Genomic DNA, 12,112 nt, shown 5'->3' with positions numbered 1-12,112 from the left:
GCACCGGACTCTCCGCGGCTGGCCCGGCGCGGGGTGAGGGCTGCGGGGCAGGGCTGAGCCCGCTGGCAGCGACGCCACTGCCACTGCCCGGCTGATGAAAGGCCGCCGGGACGCGTCTGTCTGCCCGCACGGGCAGCTGAGACATGCCGGGCTGGCCTCGTCACTGCCGGTAATGCTTTAGGTGGCACGGCGGAGGAAGAAAAGAGCATTAAAAATAGCCTCAAATACCAATAGGAGCAGCAGCTTAATGCAATCGCAAAAGAGCTCGCAGACAGCATCCAGGCAGCTTAGCTTTGCTTATGCTAATCGGGGAGAAGATGACTGCAAACAGCTCGAGGTGAGAAGATTGGGCGGGCGAGGAGCGAGCTGGGACTTTCCACCGGCAGGCAGCCAGCGCCAACCCTTTTATCTGCTGATGGGAGCGTCTGGTTCCTCTGGGGCCAGGCTACCCGGCCACCCCTCAGCCCGGTGGGTGCTGTAGCCAAAGGGTCCCATCACCACGTGGGAAGCGGCACCCCTGTGCCGTGCTGGGGGTGAGCCACGTCCACGGCCCACGTTCCCTGGGTTGGGGATAGCAGTGAGGTTTGGCTGTCCCCCAGCATCTACCTGCAAGAGGCTGGGGAGAAGGTGGACAACCAGTACAGGGTCAACCCACGGTCCTCCAGAGGCTTTGGGAATGCTGCACATATTGGGGTTTTTTGGGGAAGGGTAGGAAACACAGCGTCACACAGGGTCTCCTGGGCTTGCAGTAAGTAAAACTTACTTAGAACAAGAGGTAACGGGCACAAACTTGAACATGGGAAGTTCTATCTAAATCTGAGGAGGAACTTCTTTCCTTTGAGGGTGGCAGAGCAGTGGCACAGGCTGCCCAGAGAGGTGGGGGAGTCTCCCACTCTGGAGCCATTCCAAACCCGCCTGGACGCCGTCCTGTGCCACTGCTGGAGGTGCCCCTGCTCTGGCAGGGGGTGGCACTGGATGATCTCCAGAAGGCCCTTCCAACCCTGACCATCCTTTGATTCTGTGAAAAGCCGTGGTGGTAACTACCCCTGCTCAGCAATGCTCAGCCACTGAGCTGCTTTGAATTCACTGGGATGCAAACCTGAGATGCTTTTCCAGAGCACAGGCTACTTTCTTACGCTCAAAGTCGAGTTCCTAGATTGCCATTCCCTTTAATTTTGGGGCCGGGGGGAGCAGGTATGTCGCTTCAGCCCTGCTACCGCTGCTGGCTGCCCGGGGAGTCTTGCTCAGGGCTTAAAGAGGCATCTTTAAGAAAGATAACAAGATAAAGAAATTAAACCACCCCCAAACAAAAGGAAGAGGCACGCCAAGCACAGTGTGAACACCTGCACTTTTGTCTCCCTGACTACGGCACTGGTTTTGCAATCAGATCTCCCGGCACATGAACTTAACACAAAGGACATGGAAAACCAGCAAAGGCCCCATTTTTTTCCCCAGCCTGGGCAACTCCCAGCACGAGGTTTGCAAACCCAGAGACCAGGAAAATGTAAGTCACTTGTAAAATTGGCTGCACGGACGCTGTCAAGTGCTCAGGGAGATCTTTCACGGGGGAGGGAAGCTATTTGGGGGAAAAAAAAGCAAAGGTATTTTTTTTCCTGCCTCTGCCCAAACGCTTTGCCTTACGCTGAGCAGACCCTCCTCAGAGGAATACTCGATAAACACTTTGCTTCCCAGGCAACGCATGAACTTCTGAAAAAAAAAAATAATATCTGTGTTCCTTTGATAAATCATTTGCATTTAAGGTAATTAAACTTTCATCAGCAAAGCCAAAGAAACTGAGATTTTTCCACAAGAGATGAGATAGAGAAGGACCTGATTTCCTATCAGATATAACCTGCACCATAAAAACTGCCCAACTCCTCTAGGTCTCTCCTTCCCTCTTGTAGCATGGAACAAGATGGGGAAGAACGAAAGGCGGGGAGAACAGCAGAAAATGCGTGCATTTTCCAAGTGAAATGACATTCCTTAGTTCCTGGGGGTAAAAATTACCTGCTTGTTCCCGCCTGCTTTCTTATGCCTCACTTGCAAACCCTCAGTGCTGGAAAAAATCCTCCCCACCCAGGTGGGGAAGCCGAGGCGCAGCTAACCTGCTTATTAGCTGAGCTGGATGAGCCAGCGAGCAGGCAGGACTGCAGGCAGCCTGCGCACCGTGGCCGGGAGGGTGCTCCTCTCCCCTTTCCCCATCCCTTTCCTCTTCCCCATCCCTATCCCCAACCCTATTGTCATCCCCATCCCCATCCCCATCCCCATCCCCATTCCTATTCCTATTCCTATTCCTGTTCCTATTCCTGTTCCTATTCTCATCCCCATCCCCATCCCTATTCTCATCCCTATTCTCATCCGCATCCCCATCCCTATGCGCATCCCCATCCCTATTCTTATTCTCATCCCCATCCCTATTCTCATCCCTATCCCCATCCCTATTCTCTGCTCCATCCCCATTCCCATTCCCATTCCTATTCCTATTCCTATTCTCATCCCCATCCCCATCCCTATTCTCATCCCTATTGTCATCCCCATCCCCATCCCCATCCCCATTCCTATTCCTATTCCTATTCCTATTCCTATTCCTATTCCCATTCCTATTCCTATTCCCATCCCCATCCCTTACACCATCCGCATCCCCTTCCCCGTGGGGGACAGACCCTCTCCTCCAGCAGCCAGAGTGTGATCGCAGGGTTTTTTAGCCAACCCTGGTTTTTATCGGGTTTTTAGCTAAAGCCCAGGTTTTGGTGGGGAGGACGAGGCCGGCCGACGTGCGGAGCTCAGCCAGGCTCCCGCCTCATCTGCAGGACCCAGCACACGGGTGACAGCCCCGCTCGGCCCCTTCCCCAGGGATAAAACCTCCCGAAAGCAGAGAGGAGCATGGAAATGGAGTGAAAGCAGCCCTGAGGACAAGCCGTTTGCAAAGCCGCTGAGCATTCCTCCTCTTCCCTGCAATCCTTAACACACGTCCGTCTCTGCTAATAACTCATCAAGATGCCGAAATAACAGCCTGCGCCCTTCCTGTGGCACGGGGCACGCCGGGTCCTCGGCCAGCATCCTTGTGCTGGAGAATGGGCGTGTTGGGAAGAGCCAGAAAATAATGGCCAGGAAAAAAAAAACAAGTTAAAACCTGACGCTGTTGGGTTTCTCTGAAGGGCCAAATTTGAGTCTCGGTGGGGGAAAGGCAGACAGAGTCTCTGGCATCTCCTTCTGGGAGTACGGGGGTCTTGCCACCCACCCACCGCATGGACAGGGGACCAAGAGCTGGTGTCAAAGGTGTCCCCGGGGCCAAACCCAAGGGTGATGCTGTTGGGAGGGGGTGCTGATGGGGTGGAGGTCCCCGGAGAACAGGGGTTTGCTTTGCCTCTTGGCTTTGAGAGGGGCGGGCGAGACAGGGGAGAGGGCTCGCTGAGAAGGGAAGGGAAGAGAGGAGGAGGAGGAGGAGGAAATGAAAATTAATTAACTAATAAATGTGCTGGGTTGGCTCGGGGGCAGCGGGAGAGCAATCCAGAGGGCTGACTCACTCTGACTCAGGCTGCTGTCGGGGTTTAGGCTGGGTTGGCCACTAAACGAACGACACAGATGGGCTGAAATCTGGTGCGGGCGCATCTCCTGTCCCCGGCCACGCGGCCGGGCTGCGGGCACCGAACCCAGACCTGCCGGGACCCGAGCGGCCCCACGGGGAACCGCCTCGCGCGGGAGAGAAATCGCTTTCTCAAGGGAAAGGTTACCAGATTCGTCGGTGGGAGCAAGTAGCTCAGATGGAACTGGGCCTTTTGGGTGCAAGTCCAGATTTTCACCTTAAAACTGGCCTTAAAAGGGCGGGAGGGAAATTCCCCTCTGCACAGCCAGAGCCACCGCGGCGGTGGGAGAAGACGATGTTACCGTCAGCGCAGCGATGCCAAACACTAACCCCGAAGCCGGTGAGCGCATCCAGAGCCCGCAGGATGACCAAAGGGATGGCATTGATGGGATGGATCGAACCCTGCCCGCCTCACCGAGCGGGAAGGCCGTGCCGGTGCCACCCGGCATGTCGGTGCACACCGGCGGGGAGGTGCTGCCTTCCCCTGCGCTCCCGCGCGCCCCGGCTTCGCCTCGTTCCTCCCCGATGACTGAGCGCGATTGCTTCACCCCACCAGGCTCCAGCCGCGGGGCGAAGGTCCCCCTCGCCACCCGTTCCCTGCTCCCTGGGGCGCTGGGGGGGGACACGGTGGGGACACACGGCGTGGGGACACACTTTGGGTGCGTGGCAAGGAGAGGGGTGCAGGTTTAGAGGTGGTGGAGAGCATCGCTCGAGGGTGAGAGGCGTCATCTCTCCACAACCCCATTTCCAAGGGGCTGTGCCAGAGGTTTTGGAAGGATGGGGATCCTCGGGGGGAGGAGAGGGCACAGCTCCCATCTCCCCCCTCCGACCTGGCGGGGACGGGGCGTAGCTGACCCTGCACTGTTTGAGACGGCTGAGTTGGGTGAGAGGAGTCCCACCTCCTGCACAGGCACGAAGAAAAAAAGAGAGAGAGAAAAAGTTCTGCAATCAAGTTGGTTTTTTCCCACCCCCGGAGGCTTTGGCACAAACTTACTTTCTTCTTTCTTTTTTTTTTTTTTTTTTTGTTTGAATTTGTTCTCGCTGTCTTTTTCATTTAAAAAAAATCTTTTCAACCAATGCGTTAGTGAAGCCTCTCGCCTCCTGACAAAACCCGGGCTCCCTGCCAGCACATATTTCTGATAATTCATCCATTATTAAATGAAATCAAAGATATGATTTAAAAAAAAAAAAGGGGGGAGGAAAAAAAAAAGAAGACATGGGACTGTTTGCATCCAAGAGAGGCTGTTTACAGCTGGGCTGGGAGTTTCTTCAACTGCAGCAGGATTTCTCCAAGGAAAACCCACCCAAAACTCTTGCCCTGCTCCTCAAACTGCAAACATCTCCGGGTGGCGATGCCAAAACCCAGAGATCCTACGGCGTTATCCTGCCTGGCTAAAGGCGATTCCCTCTCCTTGCCGCGGGCTGGGCTGGCAGAAGCCCTAACTCGGGTGGGTGCTGGCTGGATACGTCCCCTCCCTGCCAGCGGGCTCCCCGGGGACAGCCTGCAACCCATGGCCAGAGACAGCCCGACTGGATCAGCCGGTCCTCTCCAAACCGGAGAGAGAGGAAAATCTGATGGAGAGGGAGGGGCACGGCAATTACAGCCTTTTCGCTTTAATAACCCTCGCTGCTTCCCCGAGTTCGTATTTACATCCTTCTCAGCAGAGAAGTAGTAATTAAAGTCTCTCCGCTCAGGTTTAAACAACAGCAGACCCTCCTGTTGTTAAAAGCAGAGAGGCAAAGCTGAAAATAAACTTGATTTTTATGCCCAGGGAGCCTCATATCCCTCTCTGTAGGCTGGCTAATCGAGGGGGCAGCAGGATTTAGGGCCACGTGCCCATGCTCTGCCATGGCATAGAATCATAGAATGGTTTAGGTTGGAAGGGACCTCAAAGATCATCTCGTTCCACCTCCCCCACCATGGGCAGGGACACCTCCCACCAGCCCAGGCTGCTCCAAGCCCCGTCCAACCTGGCCTTGAACACCTCCAGGGATGGGGCCTCAATATTTGGGGCATCAATACACCACATTTATCTCCATGGAATGCAGGGGATGCAAAACCAGTTGAAAAACAGCTCCGTGAGACTCATCCCTTCTCACACCATTTTTCAGCTGTTCCCACCACCCATCATGGAGCAAATGAGTCTCGGGGTCTGCAGGCACTGGCTAACGGGCAGAGCTACAGCGGTGCCAGGAGCTGCTCGGCAGCAGCTTGTGCCGTACCGGAGCAGCTCAGGCCCTCCTCTCGCTTTAAAGAAGCTATCAAAAAAATTGGAGAAAATTAATTATTCACCAAGACTGCTAATTAAGCTGATTTCCTCTGCGAGGGCATGGAAGGAAATGAGCTGGAGAACCTCTTAATTGTTTAAAAAGAGCCATCCTACAGGCGTTCCGCCCAAACCGCTCTGCCTGCCGAGAGCGCCCGGCTCCATGTTCCATTGGGACGGGAGGAGTTTGCCAGTGTCGGTGCTGGCCTCGCACCTTGCAGGTACTTTCAAAGAAGCAATGGTCAGCAGTGAGCCATAAAGTCCTCATAAATGCCTGTCCTCAAACCGAGTGACTCAACGCACCCAGCACCACACTGCTGCCTCCTCTCCAGGCAGAGACCGAGGGCTGCAAGAGGCTCCATGGGGACCCTGGGTGAAACCGGCCCAGAAGAAGTAGCGCCTCCCTCATGCAGGCTATTTCCAGGTGGCCCAAGAGCTTGAGGAAGACCTCATCCTGCTCTGGGTCCAGCATGATGTGGTGCTGGCTCCTGGGCAGCCACAAGCAGGTCAGGTCTGCTCCGTGGGCATCCCTAGTTGCCACCGCTGGATCGCCATGGAGTGCTGGTGCTTTCCCCTGATCCATCCTTGGCCCTGGCCCCAGTGCCACATCCAGGCTAGCCCCCTGCCCAAAGGAGCAAGGTCCCCATGGGGCACCTGGGAGGACCCCCCATTGCCACCAGGCTTTCAAGGAGGGGTTGAAACCGCAACGACGTGGTCAGCAAGGCACATGGTCTTCTGGTACCCATGGCCAGAAGGAAGCCTGAGCATCAGCTCTCTACGTCATGATGGTTTGGGTAATCCAGAGGGGTTGCCTGCCAAAAACACCCAAGCCACAGCTGCCATACATATAAAAAACCCCAAAGCTACAGGCAACTTAATAGTCCACCGATCTGCAGCCCCAGCTCATTTCTCAGGCTATGGCGCACGCATGAGCTGTTAGTGGCAACGGGCGCTGGGGACCCACCATCGCTCCCACCTTGACCCTCAGGCAGAGCGCTGCACCCACTCCCTTGGGTGGGTGGGTGGGTAAGAGTGAGCCCTCGGTGCCCTGTGGTGAGGGAAGTGGCTTCCTCCTGGCTGCTGGGGCACAGCGGGTGGGAGCGGTGGTGCCCAGGGATGACAATCCTCCAGAGGTGCCCAGGGATGGCAGTCCTTCGGTGGCCCCCAGGTCCTCTGCCCAGCCTCCCACGGCAAAGAGCGGTCCCGCTGCCCACGTGTGCCTTGCCCTCCCACTCCCACCACCATTTCATTTCGGTCCCCATTTACCGGGACCTTCCCTTCTTGTCCTGTAGGGGTTGATGGAGAAAAACGCTCTGGGATCTCACATGGCGGAGAACAAAAGGAGTTATTTTAAAACAAACGTACTCGTCTCCGAGGCACCTCGCCGAGAACAGGGAGATGCTGCTGCAGCCTCACTTCTCCCATGGAAATCAGTCCTGGTGTGAATGTGGTGGGCTCATGGCTGGGGAGCACCTCTCCCCCCACCCCAGCCCTTCCCCCTCTGTCAGCTGCCCGGACAGGAGAAATGTGGGGCTCGGCGCAGGCAACCGCTGGAGATCACGCAAACAAAACCCAGGGAAAACCAAGCAGATCCAGCTGAACAGCCTCACACCGAGAGCTTGGGGTTTTCCCAAGACAGCACGATCCTCCACAAGCATCCCTAGAGACCTGAGCCCTTCCCAGTATAGCTTTTGTGCCAAAACGCCATGATAAAGGAAAACGGGGCCCCGAGGAGCATGGCTGCCTTCACTTGGACAACCATGTCCTCACCAGGAGAAGAGGAAGCTTGATAACACCACGATTGCCCTGAGATGTCTGCTGTTTCCAGCAGATGGAAAGCATTTACAACCATTCACAAGCCACAGGTAACAAACACATGGACAGGCACTTCTCAGTCAACGCCGCAGCCCCACGGTTCGGCTGGGAGCCAGCTAAGATGGCCTCTCCAGCGTCAGGTCACCATCTGCACCACCTTTCCTTTCCCTTCCCCAGCCCAACACTATTAAAAACAGGCACTCGTTTTCCTACCTGGTGCTGGGAACATCTATGAGTCGGGTTCCTCCAGCAGCTCCATGGCGAGCTCAAGGTTGTCTCAGCAGAGCTGGAAGATAAAGCCACCAAGAGAAAAGCTCAGTGTTCCTGCAGAGGTGGGACACTTCAAGGCAGGTTCCTCCTGCGTGGCTGGTGGGAGCCCATCCCGCAGAAGCTGGTGAGACTGTGGGGCTCTCCACGTCCTCCTGGGCTGCTGAGGCACCAGGATCCCTGGGAATCGTGCTCCGCTTGGAGGGACCTACCCTTTTTTGACTGGTGTCCAACCCTAAAGCGCATGTTCTTACCTGCTCGGTGGAAGATGGGGGAAGGCTCAAGCACCTTTCCGAGAAACACATGGGTCTCAGCGGGGTGTGGATCTCGCCCGGCTCCTCCTGCTCTTCAGCCAAACGATGGTTAGGAAAAAAGGGGGATGCAAAGTTGCAGCAAGTTGGAGAAAAGAAGCCGGTGGTGCAAACGCTCCCCGCAGCTGGTGTCTACACAGCTCTGCCGGTTGGTTAACAGTGGAGCTCTGATCAACAGGTACATTGATGTCAAGCTGGGACTTGTCTCCTCAGCGAGGAAAGGGAACAGCAGAGATTACTAAGCAATGCAGGAATGTGGTTTGTTTAATATGAGCCATCAACACAGAAGAGTAAAATAATGACAGATGTGTAATCACATTTCCTGAGTCTAAAACCATGAGATAGAGAATTTAAACACCACTTTTCCCAAGATCAAGAAGAGGAGCCGTTTGGCTAAGAACTCATTTGGTTACTAATTTCCTCAGCATTAAATCAGCTGTTTCCCGAATCCCTTGACATACTTTGCCGAAGCGCTCCGAGGACAGGGCTGCTCCCTGGTTCGCTTTGATGTGAGGGTAAGCAGGGCGAGAAGATGCTTTGGAAACATGGATACACCAGCTGACCGAGCTGGCCTGGATCAGAGGATCCAGAGCGTTGCCTAATTGGTTTATTTTAATGAAAGATGGTGAGATAAATTTCACGTGGCTCTTTATCGGGGAAGCAGCAAGTGGTGGGAGACGGAAATCAGGATCTGGGTTAAGCCAACTCTTCGAGGGCAGGCTGGGGGGGAAATGGAGCCTTTTCCCCAGGAAAAGCCCGGCAGTCGTGGAAAGCCAGAGTTTTCTTTGTTTTGGTCTCTCCTGCAAGGCTGGTCTGCAGAAGGCACGTGGCTGAGGGACGCCAGACCCGAAGCCCATCAAGGCTGTGGGAAGGAATCGCTGCTCAGCCTTGGTCTTGGCCTCCAGCCATGGCAGTTTCCTGAAGGTCATGGGTGCAGGACCTGGAGGGGAGCGGTTACGTGCCGTCCCCGCGCTGCAGATGGCGGGGAAGGGCTGGGAGGGAACAGTGTCATTTGTTTGTCGGGTGTTTTTATTTGTCTCTTAAGATCAAAAGTGGGAAAAACACCAAGCCAAGTGGGAAATGTGCCACCGAGCGCAGGAGCCAGCTGTAGAGGGACTCCAGTCTGCCTCTTTTCCGGATTTAGGAAGCATGTTGTTTTCCCCTGGCCAAATTATCAGCCCTTCCTCTGCTTCCTCTCTGCAGCTTTGAAGGACCTGTGATTCCAGGTTGCTTCACTCATGTGCATCCATGGGATTTCTCAGGTGGCCTCAGATAGTTGCAGAAACAGTGCTGGCGTGGAAGAGCACCCAGCATGTCCCACCCTCCTACCCCACCATTTCAGCAAAGGGCAGGAAAGAAAGGCTCTGCAGACCCTGCAGCAGGCTGCTGAGAAATTAGGTCCTCCAAAGCATCACTTGGCATGGTGGTGGCCCTGGAGGGCTCACTACACCAGCCTGAGATGCTGGGGAGGACACTGTTGACATTAGACTTAGGTCAGGTATATTTTTCATGTCAAGGAACGGGCCTGGGGTGCATGGTGAGCCAGGGGCAGAGCAGAGCAGCATCTCTTGGCCTTGGACCCACCAAATTCAGCTGCACCTTCTGGATACTCAGATCTTCACAGGGACCCTGTTTCCAGGAAACCCAGCCTGGTACCATTGAGGTTTGCAGCTGGTCCCCACAACAGCTCTCCATGTCACCAGAGTCGGGAAGAAGCTCCTGGATACTCATCCAGAGAGCCTGGAGAACAGCGAGAGAGCAGCTAAGCCTTGGTGGCCCTGTGCCCTTTGTGAGCTCTTCACTGGCCCCCCAGAGGCTTGGTGGGTTGTCCAATCCTGCCTGTTAGCTGTTCCAAGGGAGCAGTACCCAGATGGGCAGGGAATTTGCATGGCACATCCCCAACCCAGGGACACCATGGCTGCCAGACACCCGCAGAGATGCCCAAAACCAGGGGTTTGGGGAGCCGGGAAAGCCAAAAAGGAGATACCCAAGGGTGTAGGACCACTCTCCCATGTCATGGGAGACCTTGCAAGGCTGCAGCGCGCTTGGGCCACTGCACCATGCAGAGAAAATGCATCCCCTAACAGGACCCACAGCCAGGACAGAGTTTATTCATTTATTTTGTAATTGCCATCGTGTCCCTGTGTTGGACACCCTTGCTGGTCCTGGCAGGGCTCTTCCCCGCTTGCTGCCAGAGGAGCTCTACTGCCCATACGGCTGATGTCCTTACAGACCAGTGATGCCATCAGCTTGTATCTCCCTGGCGTGAGCCGGGAAATGGCCTTTTATTTCCAGTCAATCGAGCACACAACGGTTCCTCCCCCAAAGGCGCGTAAGGAGCACATCCCTGTATCCATGACCGCATCCGTGCCTTCCTCCCTGACTTCATCTGAGCGCACGAAGCTGCTGCTTCCTGCCATGAGAAAGGCAGCTCCATCCCCTAAATGGACTTTAATTAGTCTGACCGCCTGCCAACAGCTATTCTGGTGACACCCATGCTCCAATTAAGTCTTGGTTTCACCCCAAATTGGGCAGAACCCAGGCACGGCTTGTCCCTGGCCGGCGGTGCAGAGAAACGCCCAAGGCGATGCTGGTTGAGCTCAAAGGCCACGTTCAGTGTGGGGAACTGGGGGACAAATCCCCCCCTTGGCCAACGCTGGGGTGGTATCGCTGACCGTTGCATACGATGCAAAGGGATAATTTGGGCTATAGCGAAAACGGCCCATGCAGTGAATTTGGGAGCCCGTGGAAGCGTTGGCGGAGCAGGAGCAGCCATCGGAGGCAGAGCAACCTGCCAGCCCTGCCTGTGCGGAGCAGCTCGCCCCGTGCCCGGGGCACAGACTGGTTCCCGGGTGCGTCTTGCAGCCCCGTGGCTTCCGTTCAGGGCTGCAATTTGGTCGCCACTTAATTTATTAAGAGTCACCTTGGGTGGGATGCAGACGTCGGCTGCGGGCTGAGCTGAATCACACCCTCCCAGCCGGTCCTCTCCACAGAGAGTCTAGACGGCTGGCTGATGTGGAGACATCTCCTCTCCGAGATACCTGCATGAGGTCTGGGGTGCTCCCCACATCAAAGGGCCCCTGAGCTACTAAGTGAGGTTATAATTAAGCCACCCCGGGGGCAAGAGGGAGAGAGTTTCTCCCAGCACTGACTGATCTCCCTCCATGGCTCCATCACTTAGGGTGGTGTCCTCTGCCACCATCTCAGGAGGCTTTGGTGGCTGTAGCAGAGGGTCCTGTCCCACAGCTTGGGGGGATCATGACTGCTTCGTGCTGACTCTGATCTAAAAACCAGAAAGCAAAACCTCCCTTTACAGGCTGGTCGTGCTCTGCTGCCAGTTTCTTGGCTCCCTTGCACACAAGGAGAGGAGCCCAGGGCAAGGATGGGGACACAGATGTGGCAGGAGCTCCTTATGCTCGTTTTGCTGTCGAATTGCTCCAAAAGCCAAGGGACAGCCTGGGCAGCCACAGACCATCTGGGAAGGGCTGTCCTGAAGGGCAGAAGGAAGCTGAAGCCCTGAACATCCTTGGAAACACCACCGCAGCTGGCCAGCGACTCACACCGTAGCTGACCGAGCATTGCAACGCAGCAAGTTGTAATTTTGTCTTCAGAGAAAGCCCAGGAAAGCAGCCATTTTATTAACCAGAGGAACCTGCTCCACGTCGCTCCTTGCTGTAAAGTGCATTGGCGTCTCATCTTTAGCTACGCAAAAGGCCCCAAGAAACCCAATGCCTTGCAGGTGGGAGAGGCTGGATAATGTTTTCCCCTTCTACTGGGGTTTTGTCCAGCTGGACCATTTCACAGAGCCAGCCGGTGACCACAAAAAAAAAAAAAAAAAAAAAAAAAAAAAAAAACAGGCCAGAACA

General features: G+C 55.3%; 1 protein-coding gene across 1 annotated transcript; it reads right to left on the bottom strand.

The window, feature by feature from the left end:
* Window positions 1-1,213: 1,213 nt before the first annotated feature.
* LOC104294347 (S-antigen protein-like) lies at window positions 1,214-4,734 on the bottom strand. Its single transcript, XM_009893942.1, has 5 exons — window positions 4,581-4,734; window positions 4,002-4,190; window positions 2,363-2,445; window positions 2,167-2,248; window positions 1,214-1,263 (listed from the first exon to the last, which is right to left on the bottom strand). Exons 1-5 carry the CDS (start codon window positions 4,732-4,734, stop codon window positions 1,214-1,216), a joined length of 558 nt encoding a protein of 185 aa, XP_009892244.1.
* Window positions 4,735-12,112: the final 7,378 nt, after the last annotated feature.

This window comes from Charadrius vociferus, unplaced genomic scaffold (assembly GCF_000708025.1).
Source record: "Charadrius vociferus isolate BGI_N301 unplaced genomic scaffold, ASM70802v2 scaffold49, whole genome shotgun sequence".
Taxonomy (NCBI): Eukaryota; Metazoa; Chordata; class Aves; order Charadriiformes; family Charadriidae; genus Charadrius; species Charadrius vociferus.
The sequence above is the reverse complement of the archived record's forward strand: the minus strand, read 5'-3'. Positions and strand labels throughout refer to the sequence as shown.